The sequence below is a fragment of the Physcomitrium patens genome, chromosome 13 (genome assembly GCF_059467195.1).
Source record: "Physcomitrium patens ecotype Gransden chromosome 13, ASM5946719v1, whole genome shotgun sequence".
Classification (NCBI taxonomy): Eukaryota; Viridiplantae; Streptophyta; class Bryopsida; order Funariales; family Funariaceae; genus Physcomitrium; species Physcomitrium patens.
In genome coordinates, this window is record NC_143422.1 from 12,663,343 (window position 1) to 12,685,328 (window position 21,986).

Here is a 21,986-nt window from a genome sequence, read left to right on the forward strand (position 1 = left end):
AACTTTGATGTGATAAACAAAAAGTCCTGTAAGATATTTAAAATACTTGGTATATAATTAATGGTAACGTTGCAATCAAATATTTTGGTACTTTGTGATACAATGTTGTGTTTTAAAGAATTGCCAAAAAAAATCATGGCAGCGTATTCTTTACACGTTAATATGAAGAATATATTGACTCACAAAGCAAACGGATTATCATGATATTGTTAAAAAATCATTGGTTATTTTACAATATCATGATAATCCGTTGAATTTATATTTTGTAAAATAACCAATGACAGTCCTTACAGAACAACATGAAGTAGTTAGATTCTCATGTTTTTGTATGTATTATAGACCTGTTATTGCTATCCTTATCTGAAATCAAAATACATACTTAATACCTCTCGTAGGCTACAATCATACTTTTACTTTCTACTCAATTTTGTATGAGATATTTTCAAAGTGAGACAATTGCAAATAGGATTCATACAAATTTTATAAAAAATTCCTCCAAAATTATAAAATAAAAAAATACAAATTTTTCCATATTTAAAATCTTAATATTGTTTGTGCTCACAAATTAAAGTTATGCATGTGTGTAGAAAATAAGACAATATTAAAACATATTGACACGCTTTTTTAATAACCAACATCTTGTAATCCGTGCAAACATTTCAACCAATTAGTTTTCATATTATATGCACCACCAATTTACATAAAAAATTTAACATTAATTTTATTTATGTTTATTTATTTATTTGTTTGTTTTTTAAAATGAAACTATTGGTGGCTCTGCAATGATACAGTTTGCCAAGTCTCAACCCCCTTTCAAAGCCCATGTCTCAACCCCCTTTCAAAGCCCATGTCTCGCATCAACTCATCCTCACCGTCCATTCCAACCACCTGGACACAATTAGTGCTGGTAGATCTACGGTAGATACACCCCGACAATTGGAACGCGTTCACACGTACCCCACTTTTATCAATCCCGAATGGAGGGCTACGTTCACACGGAGGCGTCACTCGTCGCGGCGAGAAAGCAAGGAAGGAAGGGCAGTAATAGAAGTGTCTCAACGAGGCTCTCCTTTTTCGTGGAGCTTGGTGCGGAGCTCTCGATCATTATTGCCACTCCATCGCCGAGGATGCTCTGGCGCTCATGCCGCTCCTCCTCGCAAGCTTCTCAAACCCTAGCGCTCTGTCTGGCTCAGAAATTTTCTCTTCCCTTACAGCGCCTGGTCTTTCTCTCGCGGTTTTTGGGCCGTCGATGAGGGTGGAGTGAGAAAAATAACGTGTTGAAGGAGCGGTGGGAGGAGAGACGAGGAAGGGATTTGTGTGTGTTTGACGGTGCAGGGGTTAGATCTGTTGGCAGGGAGGAAGAGATGAGAAGGTAGCTTGATTGCGGGACAGGAATGCTTGAAAGTGCTCGCGGAAGCGGATTGCGCTGCGGAGAGTCGGGGAGGAGGAGAAGGAGGAGGAGTTTTTTGAGGTGAGGGCGAGGGGAGGATGCCTATTGCCATGGGGCCGTTGCCTTCCACGTCTGGCCGGGATCGGACCTCGGAGTTCCACGCCATCGTCGATAGGTTGAGGAAAACGCAGGGGTCGACTTTGCCTTATGCGAATGAAGCGAACGGGGCTGTAACGAACGGGCATGCGGGTGAAACCGCGCGGCTGTTGCCTCCTACGACTGGCTCCCTGCAGTCGGAGTTTAACAAGCGTGCGTCGCAGATCGGGCTTAGTATTCATCAGACCTCTCAGAAGCTCTCCAAACTAGCCAAATGTGAGTTGCCTTGTAGGTTAATTTGTGCAGAAGATTGTTGTTGGGGGGTAGGATGGGACTGTAATGGTAGGCGCCTATCGTAACGGTGTGCATGGAATGTGTCTTATCTGGGGCAAAGATGCGACGGATGAAGAAGAGCAAGATATCAATGCATGTTTTGTATTTTCAATGCGGCATGCAGGGGTAGTATTGTTTGGATACTGAATCAAGTCTAGATCGAGATCTTTCTGTGTGAATTTGAAGGAGTGGGTTGTGTTTTAGGTTCTGAAACGAAATTCTGGAGGTAATTTTGGTTTTTTTATTTTTTTTATTTTTTGTTTCTTCTGTTTGGATCGGTGGATGAACAGCTAGCTGTAGGACTGTTGACCAGGAAGTCGAATGAATTTTAGTTCCTCTAGGTTTATTGAAGTATGCAGGAGATGTGAGAATGATTGACCTTGATTGAGCGGGGCTTACTGGATGACTTAACAACTCAGTGAACTGGCCTTAATTGAACCATTTTATTGGAGTACTTGATTCAGGATTTTTATAAATTTTGAGGATAAATCTTCGACTAAGTGAACGATTGGCACCGGTTTAGTCGTGTTTTTGTTAATTGATTGACATTTGGGCATGGTTGTGTCTGGTATAGTGGCAAAGCGAACATCGATGTTCGACGATCCAGCAGTTGAGATTCAGGAGCTTACATCAGTCGTCAAACAAGACATTACGGCATTAAATGCAGCCATATCTGACTTGCAACAACTTTGTGATTCAAGAAACGATGGAGTGAACCAAACCAAGCATAGCAGTGAACATTCCACCACAGTTGTAGATACTCTTAAGAGTCGTCTTATGAACACTACGAAGGAGTTCAAGGATGTTCTCACATTACGGACGGAGGTTAGCAATTCTCACGATACCTAGGAGGATTAGGCTTTTCTGGTTTTGGATGGTTAGCAGTTGTAGGTCCCGCATTCGTGTCAGACCTCTTTTTCACTTTCAGAAACTTGTCCTGCACACCCTTTTTTTTTCTTTTTTTTTCTTTTTTTTTCTTTTTTTCACTTCTTTCCTTGTAGACAGTCGTCGTTGGTTGTGGTAACGCGCTCATAGTAACTCATGTGATTATCGAAGTCACAAATGGTATTTTGGTTAAAGTGAAAGACTAATCTACTTCATCCTCAAAACCTGCAGAATTTGAAGGTTCACGATAACCGAAGACAACTCTTCACTGCTACGGCGAATAAGCAGGTGAATCCGTACGCTCGGCAGGGGCCACTAGCGTCTGCTGCCCAGAATACCGCTTCTAGCACAAGTGTTTCTCTTCCACCTTGGGGCAATGGAGCTGGGAGAAGCAATGAGCTTTTTAGCTCAAGGTAACCAAGTCCCTCTCATCTAGTAGTGTTTAGTTCACTTTTTAGTCTTGTGGATAAATGTGAAGCAAGTTTTTCTTAATGTTCAATATCCAAACCTAATCGTCTTTCTGTTCTACTGCCTTCTCTTTCTTATTCTTGTTCCTCGCTTTCCCTACCTTTTTCAAAATTTCTTAGAAGCTGTTTTAAGAAGAACAATCTTCTTTGTTCACACCTGCTTATCTTTGTTTTGATCGGTTATGTCGCATTTACAGGCGGCGACATACAGCCGACGGACCAGAGAGCTCGCAGTCACAAGCGCGTCTGCAGCAACAGCAGTTGGCTCCTGTTCAGGACAGTTACATGCAAAATCGTGCAGAGGCTCTTCAAAACGTAGAATCTACCATTGTGGAGCTGAGTACTATTTTTACCCAGTTAGCCACCATGGTTGCTCAGCAAGGGGAGGTTGCCATCAGGTATACATCATTGAAATGGGAATTCCTCTCGCATGGATTTGTTCTCATTTACGCCTGTCTTTATGCCTGTATAGTAACTGATTCTCTACCTTTTCCATTTCGAAACTGTGCATGTTTGGAAAATGTAGACCTCAATGGCTTGTGGTCGACGGGTCTGAAATATTGTATGATGACGTTAGTGCTTGTTCGATCACAATCGTGTCAAGTTACACTCGAACTTGAATTAGAGCTGAAGGATGTGCTGCTCACTTTTGTCGCTGGTAATTTGTGCAGGATTGATGAAAATATGGATGAGTCTCTTTCAAATGTTGAAGGGGCACAAAATCAGCTTCTAAAGTATCTTGACAGTATCTCGTCAAATCGGTGGCTTATTCTCAAAATTTTCATGGTTTTGATCACATTTCTCTTGATTTTTGTCGTTTTTGTAGCTTAGATCTTTCGGAGAGTAGTGCCTTTCGAGTTTTATTTTTCAGGCTTAATCTGCTTCGATGGACATTTCATTCATTTATCAACTCTGCTTGAGTACCAAGAAAAGGCTCCCAACATTGTAAAATAATTAATGTTTCGGTGGTCCATTGCTCTTGCCCTTCATAACCTCATTTTCAGAGCTAGTAGATACTCGTACTAGTTTCAGCATCAGATTGTTGTGAATTAGATTACAGGATATCTTCTTACCAGTATACTGCTTTCTACTCTTAAAAGATACCGTGAAGTCTTCGAAGTCATACTAGGTTGTGTATCTTAGATGTCGACCTGAAGATAGTATTTTGACATGTTTGGAACTGCCAGCTGTAAACTTTGTATTCTGATAGTTAAAAACAGTGTGCGAATATTGAGGTTGATTTATCAGGTCATTGTGCATTCTGGGCAGATCCAAAATGATGAAGTTTGCACTCGGCATTTTTGCCATTTTTTTATTTTTGTCCTTGGACGGATATTTTTGCAATATTTTGAAACTGAGTAAAATTCAAGGACTCTAACTGCTTCAATTTTTAGCTGTGTTCGTTGTATTACATCAGTGTAATTTTGGAAGCAGTGGATTGCAATGGTCGGCCTTGAATGATACATCTGTGCTCTCATAGTATGAACGCTCTAATTTATCGAAGATCGTTCAATTGTTCTGCAGGTATCAGTAACATATAACTATTTTGGGCATTAACGTTGATTTCTGTGTAGTTTTAGAATTATTCTTTACAACTTAAATTTTTGAAGAGCCATGTCACCAATAATAAGATTTACTTAGAATTATTATAGAATATTTTTGAAACTTTTCACATGGGGTATTAGAAACTTGAAAACCTAGTTTACAAATTTTTTTTCTTTGTTATATATATATATATATATATATATATTTGTAAATCCTTTGAATTGTATGTTTTGTTAGATTCTACTTTTATTTACAATATTTAACATTCTTAGTTTACACTTAATTCATTAAGAATTCAAAGTAATCAAATTAATGAAGCCTATTCTAAAATTTAGTTTTCTTTAAATATATATATGGAATCTTATTTATATTTCAAAATTATCCAATGAAATTTCAGAGGCTGTGAAATACCTACATTAAATTAATTGATGTTGTTCCATTTTGCCCAAACCGTGCATTTTTTATGACCTTGTTAAGATTTGGTTGAAACCAAAAGAATTATAATCAATTAAATAAAGGAATGAAGTGCAAGACCAATTCTAATGTAGTAAATTCAATACAATAACTTAGTTTACATTTTAATCAACATGCTTCAACAATAAAATACAAAAATGTAAAAAAAATCTTCAACAGCTTTACCAACTCATGTTTACTTACTGTTACAAACAATCATGAACATTGACTTGTATTTAAAGGTCAAATTTTAATATTTTAAGAATACTGATTGTCAACAAGTGTATATTAAGAATATTCACAAAACTTTATCATAAATGCTCAAAATTAAATCATTTAAAATTAAGCACAATAATTGTTTCTGTTCTTTTTCTTTTCTTTTTTTCCTAAACAATCTAGATATATTTCTTGAAAAATTGCAATCCTTCCACAAGTATCACAATAGAAAAAAAATTAAAAATAAAAAATCTAAGTTTTTCAAAATTATTATTATTACATAGTTTGATGTATTTGGAGTATTAAATTGACTTAGGTATATCTTTAATGGATTTACTTTTGTTCACACCATTTTGTACCAAGTCATATATTCCTCACCAATCCAAAGAAGGTCATTCTCTCTCATCAATCTCTCAATTTTACATTTGTAGAGATCATTTTCTTATTCACACATGTTGACAATCAATAGAGAAGTTTGTGGGTATTTCAATTGATTATGGGCGTAGTGTGTAATGACTCCAATGCTCTCATGCAAAGCTAGCTTTGACATGATCATTTTCATAATTAATTGTAAATCCCAAATTTTTTTATTTTTTTATTTTTTTTTCTACTTTAATAATCATTGTATTTATTATTGTAGTATGACTAATGCCACAATAATTTTTTCTATTGCCACTACAATCTACGTTCCAATACATACCACCACAATTTTTGCTATGACTACCACAACTTCCCACCCACTCAAAATATTTCGTCAACTTTTTTTATTCCTATAACTTTTTTCTGTTGATATTTTAAATATTTTGTTTTTGTTTTTCAAATCACATAAAAAGTACCTTCAATTTTCATCAAAATAATAATAATAATAATAAATTGTGATGGAATAGCCCAAAATTGTTGTAACATGTGATAGAGAATTGTGGTGGCATTAGAAACACCCTACTGTTATATGAGATATTATATGAACTATTATATATTATAGTTAATACTTTGACACGTCTAAACGGTATGAGCAAAGACCAACAACTGAGCGAAGGAGTCGAGTTTGGAGAAAAGTGAAAGAAAAAGCAAAAAGGAGAAAGGCAAAAGGAGCACGATAGGCATGGCGGAGGAGGAGGGAGGCACTGGGCATGGAGAAGAGGAATGCCGCAGTAGCCAGCAGCATCATCATCGGGGCTTGCTTTGTTGGGGGCAGCGCGTGCCATGCGCAAGTTTGTCCATTCTCAGTCTCACTCCCTCGCAACACATTTCTATTCAGTTCCAATTCAATGCAATAATTCAATTCTGGCCAAGTGCTCTCTGCTCTGCTTCGCACTACTGCACTGCCCTGCTGCCATGGAGTAGAGTAGCGTTGCTTACACTACTTCTCCATCATCAGCATCTGCATCATCCTCTCGCTTCCTGACCCTACCCTACCCTCATTATCGCCTTTTTCACTCTCAGATCCACACGCATCAGTTACAATCTCATCTCTCTCTCTCTCTCTCTCTCTCTCTCTCACACACACACACACAACAGCAACAACAACAGTAAGTGTTCTTGATGCTGTTTTAGTGGGGTCGACGCGAAGCTTTATCGTCGACGGATGCGGCAACGGTGCTGCACGGCGAATTGGGGTGTGTTTTTCAGTAGATGGAAGCTTGATCGAGTGGAAGTAAGCGATTTGACCACCGGCGACGGGTAGAGTTTCAGGCGGTGTCGCAGAATTGCAGGAAGGGTTGGTTGTGGACTTTTAGGGTGCATCGCAGACGTGGTTTAGACGTTGGGTGTCGATTGCGAGGTCGTTGTTGAGAGAGTCTGAAGAGTTAAGCGTAGCCTGATGGAGGTGATGACGCTGGTGTTTTTCGCGGGCGGCTTTTTTGGGCAGCTTAGTATTGTCGTGATCCGTTTACGTGCCATTCTCAAATTCACGTCTCAGCTTCTCACTTGTGTGAACGTTCCTCCCCGCTGTAAGTATATTGTTCAAAACCCTTCCAGTCATTTTGTTTATTGGTGCACATCTTAGCCAGTTTGCTTTACCCCTGCAAGGTCTTCACCATCTCATTCGGTTAATTTTCTGCGCCTTGAATTCGTGTGGATAATCTCCTCTTCATCGCATCACTATCACCTCTTGCGTGTTACCCTTCAAGTGCTATCGTCAATATTTGCAATTTTGCATTGCGTTGGAAAATTTGGTTGTAGAGAATAACTCTATGATTGTCAAAGTAAGCAGATAAAGACATTGTTCCTGAGTGCAAATTGAGAATGCTAATCATGTACTAAAGTTTGTGTTCCAACTAGCCTTTCTTCTAGCTTTTTAGGTCAAGTACCATTTCTTTTTTCAAAATTTTTAAGCGCATTCTTGAAGGAGAGTAAATATTTTTTATCCTGAAATGACGGTTCGATGGATACATCAATCGAGTTTGAAGGCCACTCATGCATCCTTACTATGCAAACACCCTACCTGCTAACTGGAACTTTTGTGGTGGCAGTACTTGTTTAGGTATGTACTTGCGTATTGAGGTAGTGTAGCAAGGACCATGCCTCATTTGTTGAGGAAGAATTTCGATGAAAACTTTTTAAGTGGAAGAATTAGAAGAGGCAGAAGAAATGGAGGTGAGACTTTCGAAGAAGCGGAAGAAGGGGAACTGGATGGAAGTGTGGTTTGGGCTGAGAAGCCCAAAACTGGTGATCAAGAGATGATTTGGAATGCGAAAGGTCTTGATGCTAAAACGACTGTGAAATTTGAAAAGTAAGTTTATTTGTTCATAGAAATACCTAAAAATGTGCCGTGTTTGGCCTAAGTTGGTGTCTGACGTTGCCGCCGAGTGTCTTTATTCTTGAGATGTAGAAAATTTGGAAAAAAGGGTCCCTTGTTAATATTTCTGTGCAGCCATTGTGTATTGCCTCAGCCTTTCTCTTGCGGTGACATTGGTGGTTCCTTGCTGATGTGCAGGTACTCAATTTTCAAGGATCTGGTTTATTATGCCTTTTATCTACTTTCAATTCCCTTCATAGTGTGGATAGGTGGAGGAGTATATGCGCCTACTGGTCGTTTTTTGGTACCTTCAAAGGTCTCACTTAGTAGTCTAGTGTTTGCTCAACTTGCCTTGGGCTGCTGTTGTAAGTGTTACTAATCTGAGCTAAACCCATTGTATGTTCAAGCATGTGAATTGCAAGAACTACCTTTAGATTCATGTAATGACTTTCAATTTAGTTTCACCAATTAGACTACTGTGTGCTTTAATATATTGCAACTGTACGGATATAGTCGGCTCCTAGGTGTTATCCATATCTAATTCTTAAAAGTGAATATGATTCCAGCTTCTAAGAGGACTGTGCTATGCCCTAATTTTGTTTAGTTGGTGAATAGCAGTCATGTTGGGAGTCTTTACTTACATGTCAGAATGTTTTGGTATCTGTGTTAACAGACTACGCTTTCAATGGAGTAAGCTTGTTCGCCCCTGTGAGAGGAAATAATCTCGAATTTCAATACAATATTGTATTATTGAACATAATATGGATTACGCGCTATGTGGTATGAGCCTTGTATCTTTTCGCATTTTATCATCTATATATTAGCATATTCTCCACATCCAGTTTTTGTCGCATTTGCACACCTCACTGTACATAAGCGTACAGTTGCGTTTATTGATCATAGATTATGTGCAGTGCGGTATTCGCTTCGCCAACTAACTTTACCCAACAAAAGTCTTTGCATTGCAAGGGTGCCAGAGTTTTAGGATCTGTGTTAGGGGCTCTTTTCACCTCAGAATTCTGAGCTAGTGCAAGATTCGAGCAGAAGGAGCCGAACCATTGGCTTGTGTGTTTGTCCACCGGTTTACAATATGAGTCTAATTTTGTCTCCATTGTGATGAAAATTTTTATTCGGGCTAAGTTGCAGACCCAGTTTGACCACTTGCCTATCACTTGAGTATCTTCAGAAATTAGAAGGTTAGGAATCATGTCCATTGCATTGTGTATCCAAGAACTTAAAAGACTAGTATTTTGTTTAAATTTTCATGTTGTAGTTTTCATGTTCTCATCGGGTATGTGATCTTTGTTTTTCCACAGTAGAGTTAGATTATCTCGATAGCTATTAAATGTTTGCAGGTATTATTGTATCTTGTTCTTGAGGTCGATCTTCTACACTAATTTCGGCAGGTGGCAGTAGGTTGGGTAGATACTCCTCTGCGGAAAGTGTGGAGCAGGAATTTTTGTTGGCTACAATTCATTGTCAAAGATTTTTGTCGAACTACAATTTTCAGTTCGACATCAACATTAACTATTTTGAGGCAATGGGGGACATAGTATTAAATCTTTACTTAAGGAAAAGTCACGATCGCTTCATGCTATTTGTTTTAGATCTTAGAAATTCCGCGCAAGACATGATTTAAATGCTCATATTCAACGTCGTGGAATTTATTTTCAGTCGTTGCTTGTAGAATGGAGTATTATTTAACTTGCTTGTTGATTGTTTTATACCATTTACCAAATGGAAATCGTTGGTATCTAATGTGCATTAGTCAGAGTCTGAAAAGTTTTTGTGTTGTAGGATTTGAACGTCGTGGAGGAACCCAACAGATGGTTGGAGAGGGATAGCTGTCTCGACACGATGACAACGAAAACGGAAGTTAAAGATCTGCGACTGGGCAGCTTACCTCTCCGCTCATATGCAGCTCATGTAATCTGACAATCTTCCAGTTTGAGCAGGTCAGTCATCAAGACTATTAACAATTCCTTTCCTGTCCTGTCTTTCCATGCTACACGAACTGCATCTTAGTATCTAATTCTTATTTGCGTGGATCGTTGAACTTAGTGATTTGATCTGACTGGTTGCGAAGATTGTATTGCCTGTATGCTCTGTTCAATTTTGTTTATCGAATATTATCGTGGTCCTCTGCAAATTCTTTTCTCCTTTTTAGTAATATGCTGGTTGTGCTCGGGTAATTAAGAACATAGAACTCTTTCATCGGTATTGGACTTTGTTGACCTTCAGACTCTCTGGTATGCAGAGCAAGCGTGGTGGTGTGTTTGGATGCTGTGCTTACCCGCATTGTGTGGCCTGGCGGTGATATTAGTACAGTGCGCCGAGTGGGGAGTGCGACACTCGCTCAGGGCAAGACAAGCTGATTGCACTATTAATTATTGTCAGCTCTTGGATCAAATGTTTTCGTTCTCTGCACATAGTAACTTGTGTTTTGTGTACTTGATGTCAGCCAGCATGTGGAAAATTACTTGGAGTTGGAAGTAGCATATAATTATATCCGTCTAGATGCAAGGTCTTCTGTGTATTTCCTCTTAAATTAAAGAATTTCGTTCACCTTCTGAAGAATGTGGTACCACTATTACAGTACTGGGATGGTCACAATTATAAGGGTGTCCTGTTGACTCGGAATTTGTGGTTTCAGCTATGCGTTTTGTTTTGGTGGTTGTGGGATCGGCCTAGTTAGGATATTCAGCTTACAAATGTAAGTCGTAACAGAGGTGATAATTATAATTATTCTTGTTAAATTGTTTTTATGTACATGAGGCCAATCGGCTGTGTTCATAACTCTGTATCAGTCCTGTTGACATTATTGCGTGTTTACTGATGCTGAAGGCGTAATGACTTTTACTGCATCTGAAAATCTGTGGGCGTTCAAGTTAATGCATCCTTGAGATGATGGTAAATACCTTGCACTGGTGAATCTGTAAATTAATATATTTAGTCATCTGGAAAACAAATTTGTTGTGAAACAATTGAAACTGCAACAGGAGATCAACCAGGAGATAATAATGAGCTAAACCCCGAGGATCTAAAAGTGTACTGACCAAAATGCAAAAGCCACAAACAATCACCTCTGTTTGCTGTATAGACACAACGTCCCAGAAACCAGTGTTCCGATCCTTGCATGAGAGGAAATGAACCAGATTTAGTGACCAGTTGTGAACATTGTGTCGACAGTCTATAACACAGAAACTAGAATTGATCACTATTGAAAGGTATACTTCATTGCAGCCACTATTGCAGAACAGACATTTATTGGGATCTGTAGTTAATAAGGAAGAGCATTCAGCAAGCATGAGTAAAAGATAAAAGCAAGATATTTTGCCCTTTTGCTAAAAAGTCTTCTACTTATTTTGTAGGGTCATAATTAAGACAAGACAAGGTAGATTAGACATAAAACTATTATAGAAATCTTTAAGTTAAAATTAAAGAAAAACTTGAATCAATACTTAGGGAGGATCTTTTGTGAACCACATTTAAAATTAGTCCCTAAGGCTAAAAAGACAAGTGCCTATGGCAAATATAAGGTTTTTTAGTTCATAAAAAAAATGAAATTAGATAAGAGAATTTAAGAAATATTAATAGATATTAAATTCATGCAAAATAAATTTACAATAACTATGTGATTTCTAACAAAGCCAAAATTTTGTTTTAATAGCTATAAATTAAGGTCTATATTTTGGCCAATATTGTGAACTTTTTGATAGATCTATTAGTGAATTTTTGTAGTTTTTTGCATATACTTGTGATAATTGTGTAACTTAAATTTGAGCTGAATTTCTTGGTTTAAGTTGAAATTATTGAAATTCAAATGTGTTAGATATTTGATAGTTGGTAATTTGAGGGTCAATAAGGATATCAAAGATTTGCTAATTACGTTGAATATAGATTTGTGAGCTAGTATTTGACATGGAGAACACAACCTATACAAATTTGAGAGCAAATTGATCATAGAAGATAAACATATTGCAACTAGGAGTTTGACATCAAAGTTGAGAAAGAAGGTTGCACAACATTCAAGAGACCTATTTTTCTTTTCTTTCAACTTGTAAGTGCAATTCATTTTAAAATTTTTGAGAATATTTTTAACCAAAAAGAATAAATAAAATAATTTTAATTGAAGCAAAATTAACAATTGACCAAAAAGTCAATTTAAAAAATTTATTATTAAAATTAATAGATTTTGCTTAGGATTTTATTAGAATTTGTTTAGAAGTTTTTTAGAGCTTGATAAGATTAGTTGGAATTTCTTATAATTTTATAAAAGTTTCATCAAGATTTATTTTAGGATTATTTTTGGATTTATTTAAGATTTGATTAGAATTTTCTTGGAATTTATTTAGAATTTATTTAGGATCTAATTAGATTTTTTTATGATTTTTTTAGAATTTAATTAAGTATTTATTAGGATTTACCTTGAATTTATTGAGGTTTGGTATGATTTGTTAGAGATTTCTTAGGATTTTCTCAAGAATATTTTAGAGTTTGATTAGGATCTAATAGGGTGTACTTAAGGTTTCTTAGGACTTACTTAGAATTTTGTTTAGGATGTTTGTAATTGCATAGATTTGTAATTTAGAATTGATAGAAATCAAAATTAATTAAATTTAGGATTTTAGGTAAATCAAGATTGTGAAGACTAGTGTTTTTAAACACCTCATGCTTTTTTTGGATTATTTTTGAAGAAATTAAAAAATTAGATAAAACTCTTCTACAGCTAAATGCATGGTGCATTTTTAAACTAGATTTTACATAACACAACATTATCATTGCACATCCAAGCTTTGATTATAGAGTTGGTAGATATGTATGTCTTATTTTGTTACCCTATAGAGTCAGTAATATAATCACTATTCTTAAATTATGTGAGGTTGTATTCTCTTCAGTTTTGGTATATAAAAAAGAAATGTCTAAAAAATAAATGTTCCACAACACCTGACAAGCACATAATCTATTGGTATCTATTTATTGAAAAGATGCTCATAGAATTACCAATTATCTAAAAGAATCCCATTTATAAATAGAACTTTAAAAAAATATTTTATAAAATTGCTAAAAAAACGTTTCTTAACAAATGTTCTTGTATTTTGGAGTATTTTCATTGATCTAGAATAATAATAAAGACCAAATTTATGGTATAATTGATTATATTTTAAAAAATACATTGAACAAAGAATTATTTTTACTCCTCACTTTTTTTGTATAATTCAAAAAATACCACAAAAAAAATTATATAAAAATTATGTCACAACATTGTTGCAGTGTAGAATTTTCTTTTCAGATTCCATGAACCTTGTTTCTAAACTAACAATTGAAGGATGTAATGAAGTTCTACTATTTAAAGTGGGCAATGAATTTACATCCATACTGACCGAGATTGATAGGCTTTCCAACACGGTCATCTTAAAAAATACCCTAAAGCTGCGAATCGCGGGTTATCCACAGAATACTGGTCGCCGGTGTCCCCGACTGACCCGGTTTCGGACGCAAAACCCCCTCAGGACCTGTCCCTTGCTCGCAGCATCTCGCAGAGCTTCAGAAGCACAAGCATTAGAAGCACAAGCACAACGATAATTCCCCGCAGCTGGAGCAGCTTAGTCCTCAGGCAGCACGCGCGCCGGAGCTGCTGCTACGGACGAGCTCATGGCTGCTCCTCCTTCCGTTCAGCCGAATTCGTAGTTGGAAGCATTCTTCAGGTACGGTGTCGTTCCGGTCGCGGGTTTAACAGGGGTTTCTCGTGCGTATTGGAACAGCAGTCTTGCAGCATGGCTCCTAATTGCGTGAAGATAAGACTTAGGGTTTAAAGTGCAGGCTCTAATTTCTCTGCAGAGACGATGCGGGATTCCGAAAGCTAAAGGAATGTTGTGGTAGTCGATGATACGTTTGGACGAGTTTTGAGAAATTTTAGCAAAGTGTAAATGCGGGAAATGTTGTGGAGTGATGCGTGTAGATGCCGGTTGTGAAGGCTGAATTGAATTCCTTGGATCTTAGCATTTTTATAGTCTTCATGTTTGTGGTTTGATCACGAGGTTGGCCGGAATTGAACCAAACGAGGGGAATTTGTTTCAATTGATCGCAATGGAGTGAAAATTTGATCAGTTTTCGAGGTCGTTGTTGATGATTGGTTGACGTTTGTATGCAATGCCAAATTCTTCCTGTCAGGTGTTGTGGAATACCAATTGGCGCAGAGGTCCTTGACGAATAGCCTTGAGAGAGTGGCGGGGGAATTTGCTTGAGGTTTTCCTATGGAGATTTCTGTGATGGCGGGCGTGACTCCTGCGCGATTGCCACAGACTACTCACGTATTGGATGCTCGAAGTTCACATAACCTCTCGTCCGCGACCTTAGTTCGTAGAACCTCCAAAATGTCGCTACTTCACTGTCGTCATCGCGACAGATATCCTTCTCTGCATTCTCAACTTCCCAACTGGCGACAACGACAGATTTGTGCTGCATCGTCAAAAGAGGCCGACGAAGTAGAGCTAACTACTGGAGAAGAGAAAGGAGAGTCTTCGAATGTGCGGAGGAATTACTTTCAGGAAGGCAGGTCGAGAAACAGTGTGCAGTATAGGGAATCTGATGATGGGCCGTCATCAAGGCTCAACAACAATGCGCTTGAGAGCAGGGATTCGCAGAGACGACATTCCAACTCTAGGAACCAGAGGCTTACTTCGTCCAGCAGACGGGGCAGTGAGATGGAGGGGAAAGCTAGTCATTTTAGTACGAACAGGAGCGAATCTCCCAAGCCGAACACGTCTAAGTATTCTCAACATGATACGGAGGGTAACATGCACAGGGCGCCTTGGGATCAGGGTCCAGCGAGGGGAGCTAAAGCAAATCCTCGAGGTAGGAGATCACCGATTCCAAAAAATAAGGATGCAAGGGGGGATCGAGAAAATTACCAGGGCGGAGGACAAAGAGCTTCTATGGCTCGAATCGTCGAAAAGCTGCGTGCAATTGGGAACGGAGAGTCTGCAACTACGATGGACTTCGACAAAAATCCTCCTGCTACGGAGACTTCATCATTTCTGCCTAGGTCAGTAAGTCTTTCACATTGTTGAAGGTCTTGACATTTCTATCTTTATGTATTTTATTCTTGAGGTTGTCTCTTTTTTTTGATGACACCTGACCACCAAGATATCTAAGCGTGACTAAGTTTATCTTTTGGGGTTTTGTTTAACAATGTAGCTCCTTTGGGAATACTAGAAGGATCAATTGTCATCACAGAAGACATATTTGGATTCTTACATACGCATGAGTTGAATGTAGGTTGATAGACGAGATTGTGCAAAGCTGCTTTGTCTTTTTGTGGGTGTTTTTGCTCGAAATATCATGAGGTTGTGCAGCATTGATCCAAATTAATTTGGTCAAGGAGATAACAAGTTTTCTTTTGACTTCAGACCCGGTCAAGCTGTGCACCCTGGTCTGGACCGAAGATGGAGCAATTCTAATCTTGAGCAGCCTTCCGACGATCTTGGATCAAGGTTTCCTTGGGCCATGGGTGAGAATGAAGAACAAGAAGATCATGAACAGATTGAGAAAAAGAAGAGAGTTAGATCACCCTCCGTGGCAGAGCTCACACTACCAGAGCCTGAACTGAGAAGGCTACGTACACTCGGGCTGCAATTGCAGGGACGGCTGAAGATTGGTCGATTAGGGGTTACCCCTGGCATTGTGGAGGCAATCCATGATAGGTGGCGTACTTCTGAGCTTGCTAAAGTGAAATGTGATGCACCCTTGTCAATGAATATGAAGAAAGCGCACGAAGATCTTGAGGTTAGTTCATATTATTTCGTTTTGCCATACTGCTGGATAATGGAAATAAAAGAAACAAGAACGAGTATGTCTTAATTTTGATTTTCCGGACAAATTACTACTTAGAACTTGGCATCTGGTTCGTCTTGGTTAGAATGATCGCATCGCATATTTTGAGATATGCACGATCCCGGCTTTTGGAGTTATCATTTATTGAATTTAGCCATAGGCGAGGAAACAAAATATGAGATAGCAGTAATGAGAATGTTTCCTGTTCCCTTCAACATATTAACTGGACTAAGCTCGTAAGGGAAACTAGACGTTTAGACGAAAGCACTTAATCACACTTTCGTTGGTCAGTAAGAGCTGGGTTTATATTGGTAATTACTGGCGACCAAAATTGTAAGTTCAGATGTCCAAGCGCCTGTGCGAATGGAAACATTGAAATGAAAGCTTGACGAAGTGTTTTGATATGAAGTATTTTCCAGTTAGTGTCTCTTTGAAACATTTATGCTTAAGCTAAATGTTTCCATTTGACTGGTTCTGGCTACAGAGATTAACTGGTGGGCTAGTCATATGGCGTGCGGGCAGTGCCGCAGTAGTCTATCGTGGGAAGGATTATGTCCATCCTTTTGTGCTGGAAAGGGAAGAAAAGGAATTATTGTCTCTGGATCTAGACGAGGATGAGGAACAGGAGCTACTTATGGAAGCTGGTAGTGAAGTGGAGATGGAGTCATCAATTGAAGAGTGCTTCGACGTCACCGGAGATCAATCTGGAGGTAGAGCTTCACTGGGTACTTCAGTGCAGTCGATGCGAAGTGCACACAACATTAATATGATACAAAAGCTGAAATGACATAAAAATTTGATCTCCTTTAGGTTGATTGCTAACCTTTCGTTTACAAATGTAATGCTTCCGAGCCTTGGGCATAGAATTTACTCTATGTTAAAGTTGTTTGCGCGCGGAAAGTGCTTTTGGTGAGAAATTTCTTCATCGTAGAAATGAAAATTTTCTTTTTCTACTGCTGTGAGTCTTCAGTCAAAATAAGAATATTGATGTCGATGTTTGATGTGAATACAGAAAAGGAATTTCTCATGAAGCAAGGGCAGAACGCTGATCTGATGATGATGGAGGAGTTACTGGATGGTCTAGGGCCGCGATACGCAGATTGGAAGGGGAAGGATCCTGTGCCAGTGGATGGGGATCTTTTACTCGACTCAGAGTTTAAATTTAAGCGTCCTTTCCGGCTTCTGCCCCATGGCGTAAAACCTAAATTGAACGATTTCGAAATGACACAGCTGCGACGTCTGGCACGTCCTGTTCCTCCTCATTTTGTCCTTGGTGAGTACCTCGAATGCTTCTTTCTTATGCACGTGAAACAATTATCTTATGCGAAGTTTTCATGTGTTTTCTACTGATTCTACTGTGGTATGAGTAATGTCTGTTTAGTCAGACGTCAATTTATCAGCTGGTCGATTACGCTGTCATAGTGCTACTGATATTGAGTGGTCCCATGTATTTTAACTCTTGAGATTTACCCAAATGAATACTGCATTTATACTCTTGTGATTCATTGTGTATTTTATTTAGGGAGGAACAGAGGACTCGATGGACTGGCTGCAGCTATTATGAAGCTGTGGGAGAAGAGTGAAATTGTGAAGATAGGTGTGAAGAAAGGGGTTCAAAATACCAGCAACGAGAAAATGGCTGAAGAATTAAAGGCAAGGATTACAAGCAAATTTCCATCTTCGCGTATCACCGTCGTCATATGCAGAAAAGAATCGGAGTTTTAACGTTGCTTTCCCTGTGGTTTGCAGAGGCTAACTGGAGGAACCTTATTAGCCAGGGATAAAGAGTACATAGTACTTTCTCGTGGCAAAGACTTTTTGCCCTCAGCGGTTCGGGTAGCGCTAGAAGAGAGGGACCGTATGGCTAAAGCAGTGCAGGAGGAGGAAGAAAGGATTCGTTTGAGTGGTCGCAAAAGAGTAGTGCAAATCGTTGATACCAGGTACTAGGGTCTCACTTCTCATTATTTAGTTTCTTGTCCTGGAACCGGTTAAATGGCTAATCAATGCTAGTTCTTATTATGTTGTTTGTCTTGGATGTTGACAGCAAAGTAGGGACTTTGGAAGAGGCTATGGAAACAAGAGCTGCATGGGAAGGCTGGCAAAAGAGTGATGAAGCTCGAAAAGAAAGAATTGCAGCACGAAAAGCAAAAAGAGGTCAGGCTATGGACAGGATTCGGCAGAAAATGAAGCTTGTAAGTACATCTCAGTGTAGCATTTATGGCATGTAGTATACATTTATGATGATTGCAGTGTCCTACATGTCATGAACAATAAAACTGTGTTCACATCAAGACTAATTTTGTCATAGTGCTCGCTGGATTTGCTCTAGCACTTTAGTACATGGTCCATGGAAGTCCATATTTATGTTTCTGGTCTTTATTTTGCTGCAATTATCTCGGAAAGGTTCTGACCTTTTCAAGATAATTATTGTAATTATTGTGATTACGTTCCGAAGCCTGGTACTTCTGACACGCAGTAATCCTACCCAATCAAGGATATCCTAGCACGAGAGTTCAGCTAATTGCTTCCAAAGAAAAATATTTCCTAGTATTTGTTTACTACTTTTATATGCTATTCTTATATAGGAATATTTCCATTTCTCAGGCACTTCAGAAGAAGGAAAGGGCAATGGCAGAGCTAGCGAAGATAGATGCAAAAACGAATCCTACGGATGCACCCCTAGACAAGGAGTTTCTTTCAGAAGCGGAGAGATACATGTACAGACAGCAAGGGTTAAAACATAAGGGTTATCTTCTGTTGGGTGAGTTTTTATCCTCTATCTAGCTTGTAGATCTAGCTTCTTATTCTTCCCAATCTGGCTTTTTAAGGATATTCTTCAAACTCAACAATTCTTGCTTAATTCGGTGCAGCTCTGTGGCTACCTCTTTTCCTCTCTAAAGTGAAAGTAAAATGTGCAAAGTACTTTGATTTTTCACAGGTAGAAGAGGAGTATTTGGTGGTACTGTTGAGAATATGCATCTTCACTGGAAACACAGGGAACTTGTGAAAATCCTTGTGAAGGCACCAATAGCTGAGGCCCAACAAACAGCTAAGATGCTGGAGAGAGAGAGTGGAGGAATTTTAGTGGATATCGTCAATACTTCCAAAGGACAAGCCATCATAGTGTATCGTGGCAAAAACTACCAGCGCCCATCTGAACTAAGACCTAGGCATCTTCTTACAAAGAGACAAGCCCTAAAACGTTCTCTCGAGGTGCAACGAATGCAGGTACTTCCTCCACTCTTTTCACTTCAGCCCAGCTATTTTTTGAATTGCTAATTGTGTAGATGCAGAATCAACATTAGAGTGGACTCTGCTGTATCTCGTGTGCCTTTCATAACTACAATCATTTGGTTTTTTCAAGTAGAAGAAATGATTCATATAGAGTTATGCTGACGCCCGCATAAAGCCAGCATTTGGGCTCGTGTCTGATTAGAGAATTTGGAGTGTTAGTTGTGCCTGTACATGGAGAATTGGCCAAATTTCGTGCACACAATGGTCGTGAATGTCTTATCTGTATTAATTGAAAATTACCGTATGTGTACTTTTAGTCATTGGAGAAGCATATCCAGATACTGATGACGGAGATTGAGACGATGCAAGCAGGCCTGGTTAGTCTCACGACCTAGTGTTACACACATGCTTATGTAAATTTTGGATTAGGGGTAGTGGATTTCAAATCTAGGAACCAACCCTTTATCTTCATGTATGTTTTGAATTCTAATGCTGCAAAGATTGTTAGTCCACTGGTATTTGGTTTGCTTATAAGCTTGGATTTAATGTTGATTACATAACATGCCTCAGCCAAAGTAACCTCTACAATCTTATCTTATGTGTCTGAAATCATGACTATCCTCACATTTGGATGTACGGTGATTGTCGGGATTTTGAACAGAACAAAATGGAGGAACAAGATGAGTTGGAAAATGAAGCTGGAACACAAGGCAATCTCGAAGATTTTGATGCTACTGATTTTAATTTGGACAATGTAGGGAAGTCGATACAGGTTAAGAATTTCTTCAAGGCTGAACCTCTTACACGCAAACAAAGACAACATTTGCGACAACAAATACCTTTGATGTTGGGTAGAACTGCCAACTTCAATATTGGTAAGTTCTACATATTTGTCCACTGCTCCAGCTACACCTAATTTTTTATGAGTCGTCCTTGACGTCATGTTTTTTCGGTCATCGCCGTGGTTTTTATTTTAGGGTGTACAGTGACTGAGAAGTACCTTTTAATTAAAATTAACGTTAGATTGATCTGAATGATGGCGAATTTCACAGGAAAGACCACTTTGTATGAAGACTTAGCCAAGTCAATTTGTGCTTATCTTCAAAAGCATCCTTTCGTGAAAGTTGGCGTGAAGGGTAGACCCAAGGGCTCGTCTGTGGCTTCAGTTGTAGAACAAATTGAGGTATTCTGCCTGTCCATGGTCCGCCTGTTGTAATGCAACTCTTATACCAAATTATTATGTCACAATTCTTTTTAGACTATGGGAGAAGCACCCAACAATTCACAGGCACCTAGTATTCTTCTTCTGCTGACTTATCGTAGGGGATCAGCTACGAGTATGATGTGACATAAGGCAGCAGAATTAGAGTAAAGTTTCGACATTCTTGAATGGCCTTGATGAACAAACCCCGGTACAGTGGACCTAGTAAGATACTACTAGATCCTAGTATAGTACTCTGGGATTTATTAATTTTTTTACTTGAGTTTCAGGACAGCAGCACCTAATTAGTGTATTAGCGGAGCTCATCATGTTAACTTAAAAGCAGTTAAATTCTGATTTTTAATCGCTCGTTTCTTTGTTTTCAGGAGCATACTGGGGCTGTTTTAGTCTCAACAGAGCCAAGTAAGCTTATATTTTATCGTGGCTGGCCTGCTGGCGAGGAACGACCAGACCTGACAGCTTACAAGGAAGGAATAGAAGATGAGCTTTCATCAGATAGACGAGGTCTGAGTGACTTGGATGTTGAATCTGAAGATGAAGACGAAGATGATTTTGACGACTTTGGGATTGATGCATGGAATGATGAGGATTGGGAAGAAACAGCTGAGGATGAGGAAGTTACACATGAGGAGAAAGAGGAAGAGCTTCGTCACGAGGATGCCACCTGAAGTTAGTGGTTCAGCTTTTCTGGTGGAGAATCAAACTTATGTTAAACAAAAGGGAATGAAGATTTTCCCTTGGCAAGGAACAGTGCAAACTTGTGGTCAAAGTTAACTAGCATTTCAGCACTCAAATCGTTTAATCTTAGTCTGGAATACATCACAAGCCTGACAGATGTAGGGGACAAACTATCGATTTAGTGTAGACATTGCAGACCGAAACGGCATTAGTTTCAGGGTAGGTGGATAGGGCTCTAGAGGTATCAACCCCGAGGTAGAAAAGGATTCAGCTTTGACTTTCTTCCACCAAGTTCTTTCCCTTCATTTCATTTTTCCTTGGTCGTTACGAAGTTGTTTCTTCTGCAGGGGCTTCAGGAATTTGTCGATTTAGAATTTCTTAAATTCGCGAGTGTGTGATGTAGTCTTTTAATATTCAGGGCTTACTGTAACATAGTTCTTTTCTGAATGTTTCCACATCTAGCCCTGTAACTGCTTCAATGTGTGTCGATTGAATATTGAATCAAACCAACCATGAGCTTCAAAACGATATTGTAATACACGACATGAATTTATTCTAAGTCATCTTAAACATTAAATACCATCTAAAATGTTGATCTTACATTATATATCTGTGCTCAATTGTATAGCTGGCAACAATGAGTCATACATTAACACATTTGACCATATAATTCAGTTTTTGCTTTTGCATCTTTGTGAGCAATATGGTCAGATTTATTTTTATGACACGGCTTTTGAAACTCAATTGTCTTTGATAACATTTTTTTTTTTTTTTTTTTTTTTTTTTTCCTATTTAGATAAGGATATTTTGTATGATACCCAAGAAGGAGTCCATAGTATAAATCCTTTTGTGCAGCAATTCATGTAAGCACATGTGGAAGCCCAAGATAACAAT

At 38.6% G+C, this 21,986-nt stretch overlaps 3 protein-coding genes across 9 annotated transcripts; all 3 read left to right on the plus strand.

Annotated features, from left to right (window-relative positions):
- The first annotated feature begins 1,069 nt into the window (after positions 1 to 1,069).
- Positions 1,070 to 4,486, plus strand: LOC112290869 (syntaxin-32). The gene is made up of 5 exons (XM_024537668.3): positions 1,070 to 1,762; positions 2,394 to 2,644; positions 2,936 to 3,117; positions 3,369 to 3,569; positions 3,843 to 4,486. The coding sequence occupies exons 1-5, from the start codon at positions 1,489 to 1,491 to the stop codon at positions 4,000 to 4,002; spliced, it is 1,068 nt and encodes a 355-aa protein (XP_024393436.1). The 5' UTR covers positions 1,070 to 1,488; the 3' UTR covers positions 4,003 to 4,486.
- Positions 4,487 to 6,528: 2,042 nt separating this feature from the next.
- LOC112290332 (uncharacterized) lies at positions 6,529 to 10,699 on the plus strand. Of its 7 annotated transcripts, none has more exons than XR_016506118.1 (7): positions 6,529 to 7,334; positions 7,857 to 8,116; positions 8,321 to 8,487; positions 8,796 to 8,902; positions 9,263 to 9,318; positions 9,529 to 10,077; positions 10,380 to 10,699. XR_016506118.1 is itself a non-coding variant. In XM_024536486.3 (6 exons), exons 2-5 carry the CDS (start codon positions 7,905 to 7,907, stop codon positions 10,055 to 10,057), a joined length of 624 nt encoding a protein of 207 aa, XP_024392254.1. In that variant the 5' UTR covers positions 6,534 to 7,334; positions 7,857 to 7,904; the 3' UTR covers positions 10,058 to 10,077; positions 10,380 to 10,699. The 7 variants fall into 7 exon arrangements, 1 of the variants encoding a protein (XP_024392254.1); XR_016506117.1 differs by having other exon boundaries at positions 9,539 to 10,077; XR_016506116.1 differs by having other exon boundaries at positions 9,920 to 10,077.
- A 2,963-nt stretch (positions 10,700 to 13,662) lies between these two features.
- LOC112290331 (CRM-domain containing factor CFM3, chloroplastic/mitochondrial) lies at positions 13,663 to 21,571 on the plus strand. The gene is made up of 14 exons (XM_024536485.3): positions 13,663 to 13,830; positions 14,297 to 15,170; positions 15,535 to 15,910; positions 16,443 to 16,668; positions 16,971 to 17,231; positions 17,481 to 17,611; positions 17,708 to 17,898; positions 18,003 to 18,150; positions 18,563 to 18,719; positions 18,897 to 19,186; positions 19,510 to 19,569; positions 19,854 to 20,067; positions 20,245 to 20,375; positions 20,780 to 21,571. The coding sequence occupies exons 2-14, from the start codon at positions 14,380 to 14,382 to the stop codon at positions 21,080 to 21,082; spliced, it is 3,279 nt and encodes a 1,092-aa protein (XP_024392253.1). The 5' UTR covers positions 13,663 to 13,830; positions 14,297 to 14,379; the 3' UTR covers positions 21,083 to 21,571.
- The last annotated feature ends 415 nt before the right edge of the window (positions 21,572 to 21,986 follow it).

What these genes read in the sequence shown, in the direction of transcription:
- LOC112290332 (XM_024536486.3), top strand. Translation starts at nt 7,905, where the DNA reads ATGCCTCATTTGTTGAGGAAGAATTTCGATGAAAACTTTTTAAGTGGA. An exon ending in ACGACTGTGAAATTTGAAAA is followed by an intron (nt 8,117 to 8,320) that starts GTAAGTTTATTT and finishes GCTGATGTGCAG; the next exon opens with GTACTCAATTTTCAAGGATC. An exon ending in ACTTGCCTTGGGCTGCTGTT is followed by an intron (nt 8,488 to 8,795) that starts GTAAGTGTTACT and finishes CTGTGTTAACAG; the next exon opens with ACTACGCTTTCAATGGAGTA.
- LOC112290331 (XM_024536485.3), top strand. Translation starts at nt 14,380, where the DNA reads ATGGAGATTTCTGTGATGGCGGGCGTGACTCCTGCGCGATTGCCACAG. An exon ending in TCGAGGTGCAACGAATGCAG is followed by an intron (nt 19,187 to 19,509) that starts GTACTTCCTCCA and finishes GTGTACTTTTAG; the next exon opens with TCATTGGAGAAGCATATCCA. An exon ending in CAGTTGTAGAACAAATTGAG is followed by an intron (nt 20,376 to 20,779) that starts GTATTCTGCCTG and finishes CTTTGTTTTCAG; the next exon opens with GAGCATACTGGGGCTGTTTT.
- LOC112290869 (XM_024537668.3), top strand. Translation starts at nt 1,489, where the DNA reads ATGCCTATTGCCATGGGGCCGTTGCCTTCCACGTCTGGCCGGGATCGG. An exon ending in GCTCTCCAAACTAGCCAAAT is followed by an intron (nt 1,763 to 2,393) that starts GTGAGTTGCCTT and finishes TGTCTGGTATAG; the next exon opens with TGGCAAAGCGAACATCGATG. An exon ending in TTCTCACATTACGGACGGAG is followed by an intron (nt 2,645 to 2,935) that starts GTTAGCAATTCT and finishes CAAAACCTGCAG; the next exon opens with AATTTGAAGGTTCACGATAA.